The sequence below is a fragment of the Sceloporus occidentalis genome, unplaced genomic scaffold, assembly GCF_023333645.1.
Source record: "Sceloporus occidentalis isolate IW3139 unplaced genomic scaffold, rSceOcc1.0.p SCAF_10, whole genome shotgun sequence".
Classification (NCBI taxonomy): Eukaryota; Metazoa; Chordata; class Lepidosauria; order Squamata; family Phrynosomatidae; genus Sceloporus; species Sceloporus occidentalis.
Window position 1 is genome coordinate 313,268 of NW_028316990.1, and position 23,133 is coordinate 336,400.

General features: G+C 38.4%; 1 protein-coding gene across 9 annotated transcripts in view; it reads left to right on the forward strand.

The window, feature by feature from the left end:
• PHKB (phosphorylase kinase regulatory subunit beta) overlaps positions 1-23,133 on the forward strand; it is a 124,510-nt gene that overhangs the window by 82,156 nt on the left and 19,221 nt on the right. For 7 of the 9 annotated variants that reach the window (XM_089540718.1, XM_089540720.1, XM_089540724.1 and 4 more), the window contains 10 exons: positions 2,164-2,247; positions 3,211-3,315; positions 5,031-5,113; positions 5,213-5,303; positions 8,108-8,169; positions 9,116-9,278; positions 11,306-11,387; positions 12,987-13,044; positions 16,864-16,954; positions 21,765-21,967. In XM_089540718.1, the coding sequence (XP_089396844.1) occupies positions 2,164-2,247; positions 3,211-3,315; positions 5,031-5,113; positions 5,213-5,303; positions 8,108-8,169; positions 9,116-9,278; positions 11,306-11,387; positions 12,987-13,044; positions 16,864-16,954; positions 21,765-21,967 (1,022 nt within the window). Of the gene's footprint in view, positions 1-2,163; positions 2,248-3,210; positions 3,316-5,030; positions 5,114-5,212; positions 5,304-8,107; positions 8,170-9,115; positions 9,279-11,305; positions 11,388-12,986; positions 13,045-14,896; positions 14,988-16,863; positions 16,955-21,764; positions 21,968-23,133 lie in introns of all 9 variants that reach the window. The other 2 variants (XM_089540719.1, XM_089540723.1) reach the window with 1 other exon arrangement.

Genomic DNA, 23,133 nt, shown 5'->3' on the forward strand with positions numbered 1-23,133 from the left:
TGTTAAGCATTTATCTGGAGCTTCCATAGATACACTGAAGTCTAATGACTGCAAGAAATAACTGGATTTTGTCAGTAAGTGGAAAGTGAGCTTGTGGCTTGTCTTTCCTCTGTTGTTACTTTTTAATATATAATACAGATGTTTGTACAGAAATGCAGAGTAACATCTTCTGAATTGCAAATAAATCTTGAGAGATAACAAAAAGAATGGTTGTAATTCAATATATCTTGGCAGAGGAAGCTCTTAAGATGTCAAATATTTGTCAAATTTGGATCATTCCTAGGGAGATTAGTACCTTCTAGTCTAGTTGAAAATGTTTCAAGTGGCAAGGCTTTCATCTATTATAGCAAACAGTTGAATGGCAACATCATATTTGCATACTGACTTCATATTGCAAAACTAGATATCTTTGACCACAGTGAAGGCTTTTGAATTGTCTTTTAATTTGGAAACTGTAAAACTCCAGAACACCAGCATTGCTTGCATTTCATTCTTCCTTTAATTTATTGAATTTTTATATTTAAAAAACCCCCAATGAATAAAAATAAGCAAGAATTATCAAACTTCTTGCCAGTTTTGCCAGAAATGTAACATTGGTTTACATTGTCTAGATTACCGAGTCATTCATCTTCAGCAATTATATTTACTTCCTTTATTTAAAATATTTATACTTCCTTCACTGAGCCCAAAGCAGCTAGCAACATAAGTAAAAACAATAATTTACCAATAACTTGACAACAACAATAAATTTGCCATAAAGCTGCCATAAAACACTAAAACAGTGGAGGAATCAGATTTTTAAATAAGCACAAATAGTCCTTGAAAGTAAATCAAACACAGTAATTAAAACCACTGGAAAGAGGGAGCAACTATTTATGCCCAAAAAATCTTCCTAAAAAGTATGCCTTTAAGCATACTGTGGAAGTATTTTATTAGAGAGAAGATGGACATTCAGGAACCTGGGTACAGCCACTGAAAAGGCTCTCTCTTTGGTCCTACCTAAGTGTATTTGGGGGGATATTGGATCTGAGAATGAGCTCAATAGACAGGCAGGTTCATGAGGGAAAGGTAGACATCTCTGTTGCACAAATAAAAGATTCTGAAGATCATCACCAGCCCTTTGGGTTTAGAAATCAATTAAGAGCCAGTGTAGCTATTTTAACAAGAGAGCCAGTATATTACGTTCTGCCTTTTATGATGCCATTTTCAAGTCAAATGAAAATAATAAAATCAAAAGACAATATCAAAATCCTGAACCATACCCATATGCATACATACACCAAGATCTTTCCAGTTACTGGTAGGGAGCACAGAAGTCATATTGCAGGGACAGGCTGTGAGAATGTCTTTGCCTGCCAACCTGGAAAGAATGAGGGAGTTTATATACAACAGGAGCAGAAAGGATTGCAGTGTCATGGCACAAAATTTGCTGTTGATTAGGAGGATCATCTGAACTGTGATAAGATCTAGTCACACTATGTGTGAGCATGGTTTTCAGTGTCTCTTTGCATTTATTATAACGCTTTGTGCAAATAATGATTTCAAAAGCCTATGCACATCAGCTATAATAATGACATTTGCTTTGTTCTGCCAGCTGGCCTCAGAATTTTGTTTCAACCATTTTTGCTTCCTCAAAAGTAGGATTACTCTCAATTCACCTTCTATTCCTCAGTCATCTCTAGGCTTTATACATGCTTCCTCCCCACCCCCAAGCATTTCCACAATCTCTGTTGTGGATCCTCCCACTTCCTAGCATTTCTGCAGTGAGATGACCTTTAATTTCTCAAAAGGTCACTCTGCTGCAGAACCATTGACCATACTCCCTGCAGTCAACTTGGCTCAGAAAGCAGCAGATGGATTGCCTTGGCTACAGCCCTAGGAGTTAATATGCTCACTGAGGCTGTCTTGTGTGCACAAAGTACAAACCGGTGAGATTTCCCCCCTCTTTTTTTCCCTTTTGGTGTCTCTGATCATTTTCCTTTCTTTCACATTCTGCTGTCAATTCTTCTCTCACAACATATTAATATCCTAATTTGGCCTTAAGGAGCCTCCAATTGCTCTGAGATAAGAAGACCAAATAAAAGCCTCCTTTCACCTGTTATTTTAATGCTTCTTTTAATTGTGTTAACTACAGTAGACGTTTTGTACTACAATGTCTTACAGGCTTACTTCCATCTTGGGATCAATGACAAACTGGGACTCTCGGGAAGACCTGACCGTCCAATTGGCTGCCTTGGAACATCAAAGGTCCTTGCAAGGAATCATTCTTCTGCATGCTATAGTTGGTGTAAACATTGGCGGAATCTAAATTATTCTGTGGACTTGGAAAGCAATTTACTATACAATCTAAGAATATAGACCCCTGTTGCTTCATTCTCACATAACAGTTTATAGAAACGTTTCTCCTTCCCTGCAAAATGTTAAGACGTATTTTTTTTGGCCAGTCTAGTTAAGGATTTGTATTTGCAAAACACCTTTTGGTTCAAATTTTGCAGTTTTACAAAATGTATGATAGCTACCGCCTTGTTGCATGGATTTTAAAAACTGAAGCATTTGAATGAGTTGCTTGCATCTTTTTGATTAATCATCCCATCCTTCTGTGATAGTTCAGTGTATTTTTACTCAGCTTCACAAATGGAAAAGATATTGGCTTTGATTAGAGACATTTTGCACAGTACATTGAATAATCAATTTAAAAAGAGCTCATCTTAAACTTGTGGTAGAGATGAGAAATCTTTAGGGGATTAGCAAATTCTTGACAGCGTCCCTCAATGAAGGCAAGATAATGAACAAGATTAATTCACAGCCCAGTACAATCTTACACATCTCTGCTCAAAAGTCTGAGTTCAGTGTGACTCACTCTCAGACAAGTGTATATAAGATTGCAACCTGAAATAATTTATCTCTACCAAAGGCTTTGTTCAGAATAGTCATATCAGTTGTAATTTATGTGATAGTTTAATCCATGGCTTGAAGTAGAGGCTTGCTTATGAAAACGTGCGCTGCAGTAAATATCTCTTTAAAGTATCACCAAAGAGTGTTTGTTGCTTTGTCTGGTTTCCTACCTAATTAATTGATGCGGCACATTTTATTGATTGATTTAATTTTAAAATAAAATGTGGATTTTATTTTCCCTAAAAACAAAGTCTTGCTTGCTTCTCTGCATTCTATAGATATCTTTTAAAAAAATTAATTATGTTTGCTTTGTAGATTTATCGGATATTGGGCAAAACTGTTGTTTGCTACCCAATTATCTTTGATCTGAGTGACTTCTACATGTCCCAGGATGTTATGATGCTGATTGATGACATTAAGGTATATTGTTTATAAAACTTGTTTTCCTTTTCTTTTGCTTTCCTTTTCCGACAGAGAAATGCTTTCTCTATGGGTCATGGCGCATTTCAAATGGCTCTAAGTAAGACAAATGTAGTACAAAAATGAAGGCTGGAGATAGCCCTGATAAAAACATGCAATGGGGTATTAAAAGGCAACATGAATTGCAGGCTAGTCACCCAGAACCAGCTTTGTAGGATGTTAAATTTAGAATTAATGGCACCACTCTAAAATTATCTTTATACCCCGATCTTCAGCCACAAAGGCTCTCAGAGCGGCTTGCAAAATGGTTATTTGGACGGTTCCCTGCCTTCAGCCTTACAATCTAAAAGACACAACACAAAAGGAGAAAGGAATGGTAGTGGGGCAGGGGATCAGGTCCAGCAGTTCTTCTCTCCCTCTGAGCCTTGGACCAAGGCAGATGGACTGGAGGGAGGGCTCTCCTTCTTCCTTTAGGCCAGGCCTGATGGAGCTGGCAGGCTTTTCTCTCCCTCTGAGGTCTGATGATGTCAGATGGCAAATTTAGGGATAAAGAGATAAGTGGTGGGAAAAGGTATGGGACCTGTGGTTACTTGAAAAACTGTTTGACAGAATGGCAAGTTACGCAGGACAACCAAAATCAGGACCTTTCATAGACAAATGGTTCCCACTCATTGACTTTATAAACAAAGGCAGAAACAAGACATCGACCATCTCATCTGAACCTTTGGTCGGACATTCTGGACTAGATTTACACAAAAATGACCTATTACATTGAACAGAAGCCAAGAAGGAGACTCGCAACAAGTTGGGAGATGAATTGTTTTATTTTGCTTTTTTGTTATATGTTTTGTATATAGTTGTTTACTTGTAATTTAAAAAAATAAAATAAAATAAGGGACAGTTATAGAATTCTGGTCACCTGTTAAAACTGGCTTTCTGTGGATGAACTGCGTGGAAAAATAGCAGTTGAAACAATCTCCATAGAATCCTTCTGAACTGCATTCAGCATTTGCTGCATCAGAGAGGTTGTTTTGGAAATAAGACATAACAAATGTTGCTTTGTAATATCCCTTTGCGAGGTTTTGGCTTGCCTATGGGTATGGTGAGATTCATGAAGACTTATCCAGAGTTGTCATTTCCATGTCACAAAATTGTCCTTAGATGTACCACATAACACCTGTGTTAAAATCTCTTCATTGGCTGCCAATTTGCTTCCGGGCACAATATAAGGTGTTGGTTGTTATATTTTATTGATGTGTTTATATGAAATTTTTAGATTGGAATCCCACCTCGATCCATCTGGGAGAGGCGGGAAAATATAAATATTGTTGTTGTTGTTGTTGTTGTTGTTGTTATTATTATTATTAGATATAGCCACACGTGGCCAATTGGCAGACTGAATGTGAGTAACAAAAAGATGCTGTACTGTATAACTGAAAAGTGTCATATTAAGAAAGCTCTTTAAAGTGAGATATGCCTGTGTATATATTTGCAGAGCTTGGGAGATAGGCAAATTCCAGAATCCCCATGACTGTCACCATGGCTATGCTGATTGGTGGTTCTAGTGCTTACAGTCTAAAAAGTAACTTTTTTGGGTTTCATTTTCTTTAAAAAAATCTGCCTGCCCAAAATCTGTTGCTAATTTTAAGAGTTTATTGGAATCACAGTCTTTATATCTTTCTTCCTCTACCCCTCATTTTCTTCTTTTTGTGTAGAATGCTTTGCAGTTCATTAAGCAGTACTGGAAAATGCACGGCCGCCCTTTGTTCCTGGTGCTGATTCGGGAGGATAATATAAGGTTAGCTATAACAGACAGAGAGGTGGATATAAAGTTTAACACTTCTGCACAGAGCTTAAAGTTTGCTGTATTGAATCTTGATTTTGCTCTAACCCTCAGGGGAAGCAGATTCAATCCAATACTAGACATGCTTGCCAGCTTCAGGAAAGGTGTTGTTGGGGGAGTGAAAGTTCATGTGGATAGGCTGCAGGTATGATGACCTTTATATAAGTGCAATTATTAATAATCGTCCAATGAATTTTAGTTGCTTTTTTATTTTAGAAAACTAGAAGAGCCATTTGAATATATATAAGCACATAGTTCAGGTGATCCTGATGGTATTAATTATAATTAATCTGTTTAGGTGATCCTGATGGTATTAATTGTAATTATAAATTAGTTGTATGTGTGCATGCGCGTACATTTTCTGTTCCCACACATATGGGGTAATTTGCTTGGTTTATTGACAGTAAGGTTTTATTTGATTAAAAAGCCATGCTGTCATATTGACTACTGAAACTTTCCCAGGCAGCAGCTATCACAACATGAATTCTAGGGTTATTCTTATAAAGCTGGGCTGTTTCAGAGCCCTTAGAGAGCAGTTGTGCTCTATACTTGTTGCCTTTCCATGAACATTTTCTTAATAATTAATACATGGTTTAGAAGAATGTTTCATCTCTTTGACAATCACTGCTGCTCATGTTGTATTTCTTATTAATGATGGGAGTTGATGTCAACAAAAGCTCCCACCCCTTGCCATCACACACACCTTTAAAGCTATCTTACTGTTGAGCTAGGACTTTGTGTGGATTCCCACCCCCACCCCCCCAGATTACTTTTATGTTTTGAGCTCTCAGCTACTGAAGCTATTACTTTATACCATATCATCTTTTTTACATGTTCAGGAAGAAGTGATTGAAAGTGAGATATTATTACAATGAAATGATTGCTTATTGTGGTAGATCCTGTTGTAGTTTGCTTCACACCTCTGTGATTCATTGTCTAATGTGTGCAAGCCAAATGGATTTTTACGGTCAGACAGTCACCCGAAATATTGCATGGGATTTCCACGCTCATACCAATCTCTGGGTGAACCAAGTCCTTCTTATCCCATTTTCTCCTGTGCCATTTGAAGATTTGCTTGGCAGTGTTGTAGTCAAGTATCATTTGACTGGTTTGCTGGTGCTTCATCTGTTTTATCTTTGTGCTTGCTAGAAAATGTGGGAAGGGAATTTGTAATAACTACAAAAAACAGTTGATCTGTAAGTCATGATAATATCTGTAGACCCCAGCCATAGCAAGATCCAGTCTCAGAGGATTGTTTCCCCAAATCTTTCTTTTAAAGTCTTTCTATTCCTGGCCCCTGTATCAAGGACATGAACTGGAATTGGAATCTAAAATGTAACGTGTAACACATCTTGCTTTGATGACCAAAAAAAGAGGCTAGCAACCATTGTATTTAATGTTAGGACTCACCACTCCAAAGGCTTCTGCCAGTTCCAGGGGCTGATACTGCACACCTTTATTTTAATTTTTATTTAATTCTGGTTTTTGTTGTTGTTCATTTGTTTGAACGAGAACAAGCTTGTATATGGCAAATGCCTGGTTTGATGTTGTTTTGGTTTTTAACTCTTACCTTCCACTCTTCCACTTTACTTCTGTTCGAATATGTCTTGGCAAAATTCCCTGTGAATTGATTGTTAGAGCCATACTCAACTTATCAACCTTATCTTTGAATATTAAAACATTAAAATTTTCCCATTTTAATGGTGCTGTATTTCCTCTTGCTAATGTTTAAACATTAATTCCCTAAATTAATTGTCTGTCATGTTTTGGATATTGTCCATTTCATTAAGGCAACGAGGAGAAACTGAAATATTGAGATGGTAAAATGCTGATAATGTATGATCTGTTAAAATGAATATGTACTGCATGTTCGTAATTTACTTCTAGCTTTTGCGTTTGTATGTGTGTGACAGGATATATATTCAGTTAGGTTTTTAGATGTTAATTCATGGCATAGCTGCATAATCTTTGCTTGCAGTATTTGCATAAAAATATTTCCATCCCTTTTGGCTGCCAAATGTATAAGTTTTCCTGTCCTAATACTTTTCACATTTGCAGCCTGTAATTCTTGTATCATAATTTGTGCTCAAGGGATTATATAAATTAACGAGAGAAGGGCAACATCAGCAATAATAATGCCAAACAACCTGGTCTCCACAGTTGCCTTAGTCTCCTCTTGTGGTGGCATTCCACTATATATGTTCAAAGATTCACTGATACTCATTTCTTTCCCTTCGCTTCTGAGGAACTTGCTTTAATGGAACAACTTTAAGAATTGTTTCATTGTAGTCCATCTTTCCTAGAAATTATATGTGAATATTTACTGAATTATAGTAGCAAGTAATACATGCACCTAATCAAATATTAATAATGGAAAGAGCAATATTGTTCTCCAACAGAACAGAAATATTTGGCCAAAGAATTCAGCCGGAGGAGTTATGGATAAAAGAGAAGCATTAAAAAGACCAGAAATAGCCTGATAAAGCCATTCGTGTTTTAAATAGGATATGAGGTGCCTTGGGTCCTGTACAAGGAGAAAGGCAGGATATAAATAAAACAAAACAAAATAGAACAATTGCGGGTGTTTTCCAAGAGCAGACTTGGGTAACTGTCTAGGGGCCAGGGGCCAATTTTCAGCTTGCTGTGCTTTCCCCATTGCTCCAGAATACCTCTGCTACTCTCTGTTGCTTTAGCAAAATGGCAACTGAAAGTCCTGTCACATCACTTCCTGTCAGCATTTTGGAAGTGAAACAAAGGAAATGCAATGTGCTAATTGCAGACGGTTGGAGTTTTAATAGCAGACAATAGGTTCCGTATAGCCTGTTATGTCTTTCTGGACTATCCTGAAAGCCCAGAAGACTATTCTATACATAAATAGTAATGTTACTACTAACTTTTATTTCTCTCCCTCTCCCTCTCCCTCTCTCATTCTCTTCCTCTCCATTTTAGACATTAATTTCTGGTGCAGTGGTTGAACAACTGGATTTCTTGAGAATCACTGATACAGAAGAGTAGGTGTACTTTAAATCATATTGCAATAAAACATGTATCCATAGCATCTAAAATCAGGTGAATGCGACAGTCAGGAATGCCTGTTATCAGCTCCGGCTGATACGCCAGCTGCACCCTTTCCTGGAAGTAAGGGACCTAGAAACTGTAGTGCATGCAACCTCACGAATCGATTTCTGCAATGCACTCTACATAGGGCTACCCTTGTACCTAGGCCAGAAACTACAGTTAGTACAAAACATGGCAGCCAGGCTGATCACTGGTAAAACTAGACGTGATCATATTACACCTATTCTGAAATCTCTTCACTGGCTGCCTATTGGTTTCTGGGCGCAGTACAAGGTGTTGGTGATTACTTTTAAAGCCCTTATATAGCTTGGGTCCAACCTATATAAGGGATCACCTACTTCCGTACAATCCACCCTGCACCCTCAGGTCCTCTGGGAGGAATTTATGGCAACCCATAAAAACCAGACTAACGGCAACCTCCCAGAGGATGTTCTCTGCTGCTGCTCCCAGACTATGGAACGCCTTGCTGGAGGAGAGCCGTCAAATAACCAGCCTAGAGAGCTTCAAAAAAGGATCTCTTCTGGCAGGCTTTCCCAGAATAGTTCAATCTAATTTCTATACTTTCCCTGCTTTATGTAGCCACTGCCTCTACTAGAAAATTGCTGTCATTTTAACTGTATTGTATTTAATCCTGTTTTAAAGGGGAGGTCAATTTATTTATTGAGAGTATGTATTATTCCAATGTATTCTAGTCATGAAAGATGCCTTAATAGCTGCAGCAGAAAGGTGGGGTATAAAGTTTATTTATTATTTATTTTACTTATCTCAAAACAACTTACCAGATTTATTTATGATGCATAATTTGAAAGAAAAATATAAAGATCAGTGATTAACATGTTTGCTAGATTTTTGTGATTTCAATGGTGTTTTCCCCCCCAGGCCTCCAGAATTTAAGAGTTTTGAGGAGCTTGACCTTCCAAAACATTCAAAAGTCAAAAGACAAACCAGCACACCAAATGTGACTGAATTAGAACAACAGCCAGATATCAATGCAAATGATTGGAAAATCAGGCCAACTTATGAGATTCTTCAGAAACTAAACGTAAGCAAGTAGGAGAAGAAATTAAAGTTTTTGCTACTGATTTGTGCTTATTTCTTGAAGCCCATTATTTGCTAAATGTGATTTTTTAAAATGGAAAGACACACACACACACACACACACACACACATGCTGCTTGATTTAATCTAAATAAGCTATTAGGTTTGTAAAATTTTCACCAACCCTCTTTTTCCCTCAGAACAGATAGAAAATCTGGAAGGTACTGAGAATATGAGAGGAAATATAGAATTTAATTCCATCAATGCAGAGTGTTTTGGATCACCTCTTTAGTATATTTTACTGTAAACATTTCAAGAGTTCCTCTAAGGCAACAGATGGGAATCATGTAGCTTATGGACTGCAACTCCCTAGAGCATTGCTTGAAGTCTCTGATTCTTCCCTTATTTGATGACATCCCCTTCCCTATGAGAACTGCCAGTGCTGGAAGCTTCCAGGAGTAGTGATTCCCTGTTACAGCAAAGTATTGCCTCTATTCCACCCTTCCTTGGGGCTTCCGCCTAAATGGCCTTTTAACTATACCAGTTTCTGGATACTAGTTTTATGGGGCTGTTGTGGCTAAGGCTGGATCCTGGAGCTAAAAATTGACCTCAAACTCTGCTGAAGCTTGCTCTAAAGAATTATAACTCTGGAGATAATTTGAGGGGTGGGTATCCAGGTGATTCATGCTTATACACACCTCTTCTCTTTCTAATTCTGTTCTTGCATACTAACACAAATGTAGCTCAGGAGATACCACGCACACAACAAGATGGAGTTACGGGTAGCTTCATGATAAGCCCAATGTTGTGAGACGCGGAGTGGATCCCTCAAAATTTGCCGTTCTAAGTAAGAGAAAAAGATGACAATGTCAGAGAGAAAAGCCCAGTACAGGCCGCTGCTTTGCGGCAGCCTGGGGCTAAAATTAGGGCTGGGGAGCATGGAGCGTCTGCACGCCCCGCGCTCTCCTGGTGCCATTTTGGGCGCTCGTCCATTTAGACAGCACACGTGCCGATGACATGCCTCATGTGCCGCCTCTAAATGGCACGGCGCACAAGAGATGTCATCATGCCGCTCCTGGGCATTAATGGCGCCCTGGAGCGGCGCAGAAAGGAGCCTCATTTTGCGGCTCCTTTTTGGAGTGCATCATTGCCAGCGCTGTGTGGTTTCCACGGCAACAATGTGAGGGATAAAGGGGCGGCCTCTGTCTGCCCCTTTCCCCCCCATCTGTCCATCTCCAAAGAGATGACAATCAAGGTGGAGGAGAAGTAAAGTTGAGTGGATGGAAAAAGACCACGGGTGTAGAGGGACACACATCAATGTTTTAAAATGTACAGAGAAAACCTTCTCATTGTCTGGATAGTCATTTCCCGGTTCACACTAGGGAGTTGTTTTAAATATCCCCTATTGAGAGCTCCCATAGGAATCAGTGTAGAAATCCAGGGTCTTAATTTTGTTGAGGTTCCAAAAACAAAAGGAGGGAGAAAAAAGCCAGTTCAACCAACCAACCTGGACTCTCTATTCTGGGTCCCAGTGGACCCAAAATACTGACTATGAGAGTAAGGGCATGTAAATCTGGACACAGAGGAAATTGTCATGTCTGGCATTCTCAACAGAAACACTCTCCTTTCCAACATTTTGTTTCAAGGCTTTACTTGAACTTTAATTAATTTTGCAAGTCCTAAACTTCTGGCTACTGCCAGTTTGTGGGGATTGAGGGGAGTGTGTGTCAGACTTTGGGCTACTCCAAAATATCTGTGACCTTTGTTTAGATCCACAAGGTATCATTTACTTGTGACCTTATGATCACAGTGATTTTCCTGAATGTATTGAATTCTGGAAGCCTTGAAATGCACATCAGTTCCAATGGGAAATAAGGCAGATACTTGAAATTTTGGGTATCTTCTTAAACATGTGTGCGTGCGTGTGTGTGTGTGTGTAACATCATCAGAAAGGCTACTTTTATTCTTTTAAGTTGTTATATTTTGTGATTCCATGCTATTGATTTATACTTGATGGCTATCTGTTGTCAGGACTGCAACTGCCTAGCAAGCCAAGCAATTCTGCTGAACATTTTGCTCAAAAGAGAAGGCCCAAATTTCATCACTAAGGAAGGTATGATTTATTAATAGTAGTAAAGTAGTAGTATATATTTTACAACTGAGAAAGGAGTGGCAAGCAGAAAACAAACTGTGAAACAAACAGTTTTTAATGAAGAGCTGAGTCATCATGAGATATAAAAAGGGATGAGTCAAACTCAGTGTAGCACAAGAAGCAAAGAGCACAAGGTACAGAGCTGAAGGAAAATGTAAGCAGCAAAGCTCAGCAAGAAGTAATGCTGGAGGAAGGTATTGCTAGAAGGAATGCTAGAAGACTCTGTTGTTTGAAACGGTTAATTTATGAAGATATGCTGTAATATTTTGTTTATGCTTATGCTGCAAAGAAGATTGCTAAAGGACTAAGCAACAAGGACTATACAGTGCACCCGCACCATGCACGGATGCAATTTATGCAGCTTCCAGCTTATGCGGAAGCTGCACGAGGAGATCAACAATGGTGCGCATGCCCATGATGCACCACATACATGCCCCTCATTATTTCCTATGGGGCTCAAGCATAGGTGGATTTTCCCTTATGTGGGGGGATCCTGCGGTAGCAACATCCTCTGCCTTTCTGACTGGAGGATGTTTGTAAAACTGTTGTCTGGTCTCAGCCATTGACTTTCATCAAACGTTACAGGCTGGATACCAGGGCCAGACATGATGCAACTTTTGGGAGGGCAGTGTTACTTTCTGGTTTACACTGATGTCTTGCTTTCACTATATGTCCTTGGTTCAATTTTACAATACCTTGATGCATACAAGGTGACACTGATGCCTTTATTGTAATTCAATACATTCAATCTGTTTGAACTTCTAAACTTGTATCATGACATTCGCTCCTCCACTGACCTAAGCTTGTCAGTCTAAACCCATTTGTGTGATTCGCAGAGACCACGAAGAAGAATATATACTTCTCTGGATGAATATATTGGGTTGAATGTTGATTTTTGTTCATGGAACTGGACTGGCAGAAGGGGGGTTCCTTTCTTCCTACAACACCCCCTGCAGCACCCTGAAAATGCTACACAAAAAGTTGAGAGCAGCTGCTAAATATCCCTTCTCTCAGGGAAGGCGGATTCTGCATCTCACCCAACATCTCAAATTTGTTGGAAGCTTGATAATTATTGACAATCACAATCTCTCCCTGGGAGTGCCGCAACAAGACCTTCTGGGTGAAGTCATAACCACAGATGCCAGTTTGCTGAACTGGGGGGTTCATTTCATTGGACTCACAGATCTTTGTGTTCTGTCTGCTAGCATTTGTGACCCAGGAACCCCTTTGACTTCCAGTTCTACACAACCTTCTTAGTTAACTGTCTATTTGCTTATAGGCTATAAAGGTGACACTGCAGGTTATTATTGCTAAGAGAAATCCAGTGCCACAACTGTTGTTTTCACCTGGAAACCTATGAAGTGAATAACATAAACACTGATATTTAAACACCTGTATAAACATGTGTAGGAAAAATCAGTTCTTTGTTGTCTTACGCATAATAGGTAGTGCTGACCTGACCTTAGACAGTGGCATAAAATGTACATAACAAGTCCATTATAATCTATAGAATAACTCTCCCTTTCTTTTTGTGTCATGTTCATTTTATATGTGAATTAGGTACAGTCTCTGATCATATTGAAAGAATATATCGAAAAGCTGGCAGCAAAAAGCTCTGGTTTGTATTTTATTATCTTTCTGCTTCCTATTGATATTGTCACATTGCCATTTTTGAATTCTCTGCTGCATATCATTTTTCCAGTTAAATTCAGCATGTTTAGGCTAATTTCACAAGAGCTGCATTGTTTAGGATTCTAACGCTTGAATGTTAATAAAATGTCATGCTTCATCCTGTTCTGTAGTATCATCCAGTGCTTCATTTGCAGGAAAAATAAAATAGGGTCTTAAATCCTGGTTAGAACATTAGAAATCTTTTCTCTTGATCCCCGATGCTTGGAAATTCAAATGTACTGGGATTGTGAAAAGAGCAACCAAACTGAGGAATTAAACTGTAGAGTTAGAGTGCAGGGGTGAGGGAACACAACTCAGAAACAATGCGTTATTGTAATAGGCAATTTGTACTATTAAAAGGGCTGTTAAAATGCTCATGATTTCTGGGTCCTTTTTGGGGCTCTAGAAATTAGTCAGCTGTTAAATTACATTTATGAAGCTTTTAAAAAAGATCTATTATTTTTTGAAGTCACCTGCTATTCCCATCCAGTTATGATCTCTTTGATACTCTGCTTTTCATGTCAGTACTTCACCTCAGTATCATTACAAATTTTTAGCAAGTACATGTTGAAACAGAGGAGCCACGCAACAGTCTTTTCCCCCTTTGCAACCATCAGGCTTTGCTTAGAGCTCCTGATAAATACTGTATCTCCTTTGCTCCTCTCCAGCTGTGTCATAAAAGGAGTCTAGCAGTCATCTTTGGGAAATATGTTTCAGTCTGGATCGAATGAAATGGATATGCTCTCAGTAATCCAATGAGTGGCTAGGATTATAAGAACTGCTGTACTGGTCTGTCTGCCCCCTGTTTACAGCCGTAGCTGACCAGATGCCTCTGGGTACTTCCAAGACAACACGATGCTGCTGGCCAGCTTTTTCATGTCTGTCTGCAGCATCCTTTATTCAGAGGGATGCTATCTCTTTACCTGGAGTCTCATATAGTTATCAAGGCCTTGTCTAATGCAGTTTTTATAAACCTGGTCCCTACCATGTGTTGGCTTACATACCTTTCACCACTGGCCATGCCAGCTGGGTTGTTGAATGTATTCCACAACATCTAGAAAAAAGGTGGGCTATGTGTCCATGCAGCCTCCTCTCTGGTTTGGTGACCCATAGAAACCCTTGTATCCACTGCTCATTTTTAAAATTATTTTAAAAAGGAGACTCATAACCAGGGGGCATTATTCTCCCTTAAAACAAAGCACAGCCTCATTGGGGGGGGGGAGGTTTACCCTGAAAAGGGGTCTTGGGGGAAATGGGGCTTGTAGCAGGTCCTAAGGCCTATAGCAGGTGGGAAAATCTGGTCTAACTATGATTTATAAACCCCACAAGCACATTTAAACGTGTGCCCATAATGGAGCTTTATAGTATTTATGTGCCTTCATATTGCTTTCAACTTATTGAGACCCAAAGGGATGATGAGGTTTTCTTGGTAAGATTTATTAAGAGATTTGCCATTGCCTTCCTCTAAGAAAGATTGTGACTTCCCTGAGGTCACACAGTGAGTTCCATAGCCAAGCAGGGATTTGAACCCTGTTCTCCCCGAATCCAATAGTCAAGCCACTCTAGTTCTCAGTAGTTCTGTTAGTAGAAATTTCCATAACAAGATGTTTGAAGTAGTACAGCACTCTTAGTTCTGCATGCCTAACAGATCTTTCAACTTCAGACTCTCTGGCTTCAACCCCCTTTTTGGAAATGCCTCTCCAGAATACCTGGAACACTAAATAAATTTTGTGCAGGATCAGTGTAGAAACAGTCATCTTCTGAATTCCTCTTTCGAAATTGTTCTGTGCCATATCTAGGTTGGTGATACGCTGCAGTGCGGCATGCAATCAGAAATTTTCTGCCTCTTTAGCCCCTCATATTACAACTCTGCTAGTCCATGGGAAGCAGGTAAAGTGCACCAAGGTTTGAAACAGTGCTGCTTGAGGTGTGCTGGCTTATTTGTATTTTTGGTGGTATTGCTTATGTTGGAAGATGTGTCTTTTTTTAAAAAAATGCTTTGCTCTTGATATTAAAGAGTGTGTGCATTTGTTGTCATGGAGTCAATGTCAATTTGGCTGATGAATTTTGTGCTAACTTAGTGAAATGTCACATGCTCATTCATTAATTCTCCTGATTAATTATTGTTTCAGTTACAAAGCCAGTACTAGACAATGTGAAACACTCAGTTCTGCTGCATCCCTGCTACTTCAGAAAACAGAAACAAAAATATATTAGGTTTTCTTTTGAGTAGTATCTATGTTATTACAAAATCAGTCTTATAAAGCTGCAGCCCCTTTTTAATCCCAGCACTTTACATGGTTCTCATTCTGTGTGTGTGTGTGTGTGTGTTGTGTGCCTTCAAGTTGTTTCTGACTTATGGCGACCTAAGAGGAACTTATGGGGGTTTCTTGGCAAGAGGTTTGCCATTGTCTTTCTCTGAGGCTGAGAGCATATGATTTGTCCAAGGTCATCAGTGGGTTTCATGACCAAATGGGCATTGAACCTTGGTCTCCTTGGGTTTATATGTACACACATATATAAAATGTTCCTCTTACATTATCTGTTGTCTCTGATGAGTTTTTAGCCACATTCTGATGTGGGTTATCTATTGATAACCGTGCAGCCGTTCAGATAACATTAGAGGACAATTCCCAGTGTTTCTCACTGTTAGATATGCTGGCTAGCATTGCTGAGAGTAGCACTGTAACACCATCTGGAGCACTATGCTCATCCTTAGTCTAGATAGTTCTGAAAGTTTCCAGAGTTTGATATTTTGCACTCCATTGATTACATTTTGCCACAGGATGCTATATAGCACAGCAAGAAATACTTGACAGCATGTTGCTTGAAACATATAATTTACCTCTTACCAGAAGTATTTTTTTTACTAATGCTAAGAAGCAGAGATAAAAAGCCGTGGAATAAATATGGTAATTTTCATGCTGTCTTTTCACTGTCTGCGTAATCACCAGATCAATTTTAATTTTCATCATATTTTGATCAACTCTGTGATATCTCTTTTTTGCCATGTTTTGCCACATGTTTTAATATCCATGTTTTGATGAGCTGAGCTGGTCACCACACGAATCAGACCATTAGAACTCACCATTAAAAACTGCTGCCTTTCACAAGTGAGCTACCAAAAAGTGTCTCATTTTCTCTATGTGATAAGAATGGAATATTTTGCGTCTGTTTTTCAGTAGAGGAGATTGTCAAATGATGTTTGTTGTGCATGCCCTTTTCTACATTGCAAACAGAGAAATGTTTGTCTGCTTTGTAAGGAAGTTATTTAAGAACCATGAATCCCTTGAACACTTTGGTTTCCTTTACAAAAATGGGATAGTGCAATTTGGTTGAAAATGCCTGAGCATTCAGAAAATCTCAAATACCCATGTGCATTTTTTTTTTACTGAATGCAAATTGTTAAGGAGGTCTGAAGCAATAAAATTTGTGTTGCTTGTGTAATTTTATTAAGCCATGTTCTGCTAGAGAACAGAACAGCAATGTCTTATAATGCAAAATGCAGTTTAATGAGTTCAGATCATGTTCTCAGCACAGCAATTAAAGTGTGCTTGTTTCAGTGCTTAAATAATTAAAGATTTAGCCTCTCCTCAAAAAAAGATCTTCTATGAAGACACATCTCATGTTCAAAATATCATATGTTTATTGAAATGTTTAGTGTTTCAGGATGGATCAACTGGGGCAACAACATTTCAATCCGATTCTTGAATTCATTAAACTAGTGTTTGATTTCTAGCTGGATTGCTCTGTTTTCTGCCCTCAGGTCTGTTGTGCGCTTCGCAGCAAGTCTTTTATGTAAACTAGTGGACAGCCTTGCACCATCTATTACTAATGTTTTAGTTCAGGGCAAACAGGTAAGTCTGTATTCTTCCAAAATATTAATCAGGAAAAATTATGAGGTTTAGATTTCTAGTCACTTGCATGATATTTGTATAAAGCTTTTAAAAATTAGCTTGATCAGATCTAAAGTTTCTATTCTGTAAAACCAGCACAAGTATCATAGTAGCTCCCATAGCTAACGTATTAATGTTGCTCCTTCACTGTATCTATCCATAAAGCAAATTGGATTATAAGTGGTGACAAACAAATCCCATTCATTTGAGTGGGTCTGCTGTAGTTGGGTCTAAATTTGGAGGTAAGCCAGTATTTTATTAATATGTATTACTGTGAGTACAGTATGCCTAAGCACAAGACATGTCTCTGCCTCACAGTAATTATAGTGTTCATTGTGAAGCTGGGGAGGGGGAAGCAGAAGGCAAAACATTTTGAGGAGGGGGGGGGGCGAAACGGAGATGCAAAGATAATAAGAATGGCAAAGCAGTGATTATTTATTGCTATGTTTTAAAGTAAAGTTTGCAATTCTCCAGGATTAGGAAACTAATGCTGCAAATCCCCAAATATAGAACCATTTTCTGTCTACCTCATGACACAATAAATTGAATTTGCTCCTTTGCTGAATCTTCTCCACTCCCTGAAACAAATTCCCATCCAAAACCACTGTAAAACAGAAATATAAGAGTGCAGGATCTCCAGACATTCATTGAACATCTAAATTGAGATACACAACTGTGCAGGAGTAAGCGGGGCAGTTTCACATGCACATGTTCTTGCATTATTTCTGGTCACTTCATTTCTAGTTTCCATTTTGACTGATTTTCAGCTGTTTTTCGAGGTGGTTATGGCAAGAAAAGCAGAAAAACGACTGCATTTTGATGCAGTTTTGGTGTAATTTTGTCCATTTGGGGGTAATTGAAATTTTGGGGGTCTGGGTTTTCTAGGGTTCCTGGAGGACACACAAAAAAGAGACTTGGGTCCATGGGCTGCAGTTTCCCTATCTCTGATCCAAGTCTTGTTAAGCAGCACTGAGTGGAGCCTAAATATTAGTTATACTTTTCTCACAAGTTTGACCTTTTATTATAGGTAACAACAACAACAAAAACAAAGTGCAATCGTATTACATATCTATATTCATACTGTTATATTAACATCTGCTTTTAAATCCTATATAATCTCTTGTTAATTTTACCTTTGATATACACCTCTGTACATCCTGTAAAGTAATTTAAGTATTTCTCTTATTATTGTTTCATCTTTGTTGTCCATAAATTAGCTATTTTTTCCCATTCATCCTCATAGGTTTGCAGGGTCTTATTGCTTAGGTACATTGTTAATTTATCCATCTGTGCCATTTCCATTAGTTTTAAGATCCAATCATCGATATTCGGGATTTGTTGGTCTTTCCACTTCTTAGCGTAGACCAGTCTAGCAGCTGTTACTGCATATAGAAGTATACATCCATATACTTATTCTGTCTGACTTCCTAAACTGGTCGGCATATTTAACAGATAGGGTTCTGGGGTTACAGGAAAATTCAATTTTAGTGTTTCAGTTATTCCTTTGTGAATTTCCCTCGAGTATTCTTTAGCCTTATCACACTTCTACCACATATGATAGAAGGTCTCATTTGTTTGCCCACATTTCCAACAAATATTTTTTGGATTGTTATACATTTTGGCTATCTTTGCTGGTGTTAGATGCCATCTCTAGAAAAGCTTGTAATGATTTTTGGTGAACTTGTTGGTTATTCTCCAAGATTTAATCCATTGCTCTAAATGTATTGGATGGCCAACATGCTGTGCCCATCTTACCATATTGTTCTTGATAGTTTCTCGTATGACATTAACAAGTGATAGAATTTTTTGGTTTGTTTTCTGACCCGAGTAATTGTTCTAATTTTATTTTACTTGTCTCTATGCTTTCGAGTTTCTTATCTCTTTTAAATCCTTCTTTTAGTTGGCAGTATAGAAACAAGTGGCATATTACATCTTCTTGGTTTAGCTCCTCCTTTTTTTTTCATTTGGTATTTCCCTTCTTTTTATTTTAGTAATACTTTATAGATTAGCCAATTGTCTCTAAGTAGATTTTCTTTTTCATGGAATGCTTCATGTGGGAAAGTCCAGAGTGATATTTTTGGGCACAAGCATTTTTTAAAAATCTCATCCCTATCTTCAATAAGGATCACCTTACATGATGATTTCCAAACTCTTTATTCATTTTCAATTTATTATAGCATAAGAAGGCATGCCATCCAAGGTCTATATTGAAACCTTCTAATTGCAGTAATCTTTTGTTATCTAATGTTATCCGTTCTTTTACCCAAGGCATACCGCAAATGTGATAATATATTTTCATGTTAGATAATCCCATGCCTCCTCGTTCCTTTTTGTCTTGTAATACTGGGCATCCTTGATGTGCAATTTTGTTATTATTGCAAGGTTTTGTCTTCTCTCTATTGACTAGGATCTGTGCATTCTGATTCTGATATATACTGTTGATCCAATTTAAATATTATTTACACCGAATTAGGTACTTTAGGTTCCTACGTATAAGGAGCCCTGGTGGTGCAGTGGTTAAATGCCAGTACTGCAGCCACAATGTTGTGAATTCGATCCCAGGGCTCCAAGGTTGATTCAGCCTTCCATCCTTTCATAGGTCAGTAAAATGAGTACCCAGATTGCTGGAGGCAATTGGTTTACAGATTATAAACCACTTAGAGAGTGCTGAGCTCACTATTTAGCAGTATAGAAATGTAAATACTATTGCCATTGCTACGTGTGTTCTAGAATTTGTAGCATTATGCTGTGGTTGAATACAGAAAGGTAACATGCATTTATAATTCATATACAACAAACAAAAAGAACATGCATCTCATGAAAAAACTGTAAGGACCTTCAAATACTTCCACTAGTTTTACACTGGTAATATTTACACTGGTGATATTTTAAATCTTGGAAGGTTTTTAATACTCATATCTTGACATGTGATAGAAAGCAGTTTCCCAGGACTGGGTGGGCATCTGTCATTGTTCCATCAGCACCATAGACCTTTTCAAAGCAAATGCTAGGAAGGGAGTGATACAGCTTTTGGCATGCTAATTCAGTCAATTTCTGGAGACCAAATCAACTTTAGCTGTTAATTTAGTCTCTGCCAGTGTTATCAAGACACACAGGTTTAGACACGTCTTTTGAAACTTGATTCACTTGAATATGCTAAAAGTTTTTTTACAGTACTCTGATAACTTTTTAAAAGTCCAGACTTTGTAGAGTTTATCACATCAAAAGTACAGATAGTCCATTAAGATAAAAGAAATGTAAATGATTTGAAAACAGAGAGTCATTTCTATTTGCATTTGATAGGCACCTCAGGCATTTCTGAACCAAAAAAGCATTTCCTAGAAATGACATTTGAGCAGGCGTATTTGCAAAACTGTGCATATAATATTAGCAGGATGCCCTTATGGGAAGCAGTGTGGTTTCAGAGGCCTTCTCCATCTCAAGCCGTCCTTGTGGATTCCATTATCACATTACTGTATAGTGATTTGTGATAAGGCTGTTTTTCTGTGACATGGTTTGGCACTGTTTGTTGTCATCTGCTTTGGCTGTGTTTGTCTGGATCACTTACTGTTTCATCTGCTTGGGTTAATGAACCAGTGAAGATGTAATGCTGCCTGTCTCTTGGCAATAGTTAGTGAAAGTGACTATGGGATTCTGTGCTCCCATCTCACTTTTAGTTCCTGTTTAGGAGAGAAGGCTGATTAGCATTAACAATTCCACAGTTAACACTGGTGCATAAGATAATGACTAACCTTAGCTAAAGTGGGATGCTGATGGAGAATGTATGGGGTTGGAGAGAATGGGTAATCTTTGTTAAAGGGACAGACAACACTGACCAAAGACAGAGGGATGTGCATATGTATAGAAATAGATATGTAAAATTATAGAAAAGGTTAAAACATAGAAGAGAAAATATTATTGAGCGCACCAATGAAACATTAAAGTTTTAGGAACACATTTCCTACATCTCATTTGTATGGCACCAGAGCTGGCCGTACCATCAGGCAGAGTGAGACCTTAATCTCATATGTTACATGCAGGGAGAAGAGGAACGTTAGCATCACTAGCCATTTTCCTCTATCGAAGGACATAAATGTATATGTCACACAAACAGTCTTGCTCCCTCTATCTCCTGCAGACAAGTAGGTTGTAACAGAGAATGGCAATCAATTACAAATGGTGAAACAATATTCAACTGCTAAATGGGTAGTATATATGGGAAGGAATTGCTATCTTGTCCTTTGGTTTAGGCAGCAAAACTGGGCCTGCTTTGTATGACACACAGACTTAACTTGAATTGCTACACATACCTTCTTCAACTGTTCTCACCTTTTGTGTCCTTCACCACCAAACTGAACCGAGGGCTGAAGGAAAATTTTGGCTGAGTAAAATTCTAGAGACATATATGCCTGGAGGAAGCACTTCATGGGGCCAAGTCTGTGAACTGTACAGGCCCAATAGAAGTTTTAATCATAAAGAAGTAATAAGGCAGTCCAAATCTCTTTCTGAACAAACAGTCTGCCAAATCATTATTCTGCCTTTAAAGGTGATGCATTTTGTTACAAAGTGCTGTATTATTAGAAAATAAAAGAGGCATGCAAAACTCCATTTACTCATCAGTTGTAAATTTAACTCACCAAGCTAATTACAGTATCCTCCCCTCTATTTGGTGCTGGTGCAAACACAGAGAGTTGAGTCAAGAAGGTATAATGAATTTACTGTTTTCTTGTTTCAGGTTGTAACTCTAATTGCTGCTAATGTATTCCTTTAGGTGACTCTTGGGGCATTTGGCCAGGAAGAAGAAATTATATCTAATCCCTTGTCTCCAAGCGCAATTAAGGACATCATCTACAACAAGTGTAATTTGCAGGATGAGAGGGAAGCTGTTCTTCAGCAAGAACTTGTCATTCATATTGGCTGGATCATCTCCAACTCCCCTGAATTATTTAATGGCATGCTGAAGATACGAGTAGGGTCAGTAGACCAGTCTTTTATTCTATGGCATGAATGTTTGAGACACCTGGTTGCCCTTTGCCACTTAAAGTATGGGAAGCTCCCACAAACAAAACAGGGAAAACTCTTCATAGGAAAAGCCATGCAGAACAACAAATGACACTCTCTCCCATTCATGGCACAGAGTAGCAGAGACCTGTAGAGAGCATGAAGGATCTTTATTAGATAAAAATAAATGTTGCCATCCTGACTAGAAACTATTGATGACCTGTGCTCCATGAATTTTTTTAATTGCCTTTTAAAGCTGTCTAAGTAGGCTGGCATCACTACATTTTGTGGCAGTGAATTAGGAAGACATCTATTGAGACTATTAATATTAGCAAAAGTTCACAATGTGACAACCTGCCTCCCCACTTGAATAACTTCATGGAAAGCACATTACTCCTAATGTATTGATGCTGCACTGTCCTCCTGTTCTCATCCAGAAACAGTTCAAGGTGCTGGTCAGGATGGGCCTAAATGTTTTTTTTATGTGGGAGACAAAGCAACAAATGACACTCCTCTCCCATAAATGACACAGAGTACCAAAACTCTGTAAGGGACATGAAGGGTTCTTTTTAAGCAAAAAATAATGAAAATAATATTTTGGAGATTTGAAGGCCACATGCGACCCATAGTGCACACTTTCCCACTTGTGCAGTAGATTGCCACCTGAGTTGGCAAAGGATGGTGGTTTTCCAGTTGATATTTAATTGATGAAATTTCATTCTGTTCTGCTATGAGGAGTTCTCTCTCTCTTCATTCACCCTTGATTGTTGTTTCTGTTTTCGGTTGATCTAGACTATAAAGATAAATCAGTCAATCAAAAGTTTTCCAGCGATGGAGGTGGAAAAATCCTGTATCATGGGTTGATTCCATCTCATGGCTCCAAATAGACAGGAAAAACAGACTTGAAGGAGTCACCACCAGAGAGAGCAACCCCCACCATCCCTCCGTCTTTTTCCTGCTTTGGCACCAAATAGGCTGTGTTTTTCCTTTTCTCCTCCTTCCTTTATTTTACCGTAAAGGCTTCAATATTTCTTCTAATATTTCTTCTGTTCTTCTTATATTCATGATCTGTTGTCTCCTGCCTTGATAACTACCTACAAAAACAGGTATGTTTTCTTTAGTCTTGCTCTATCCTTTTG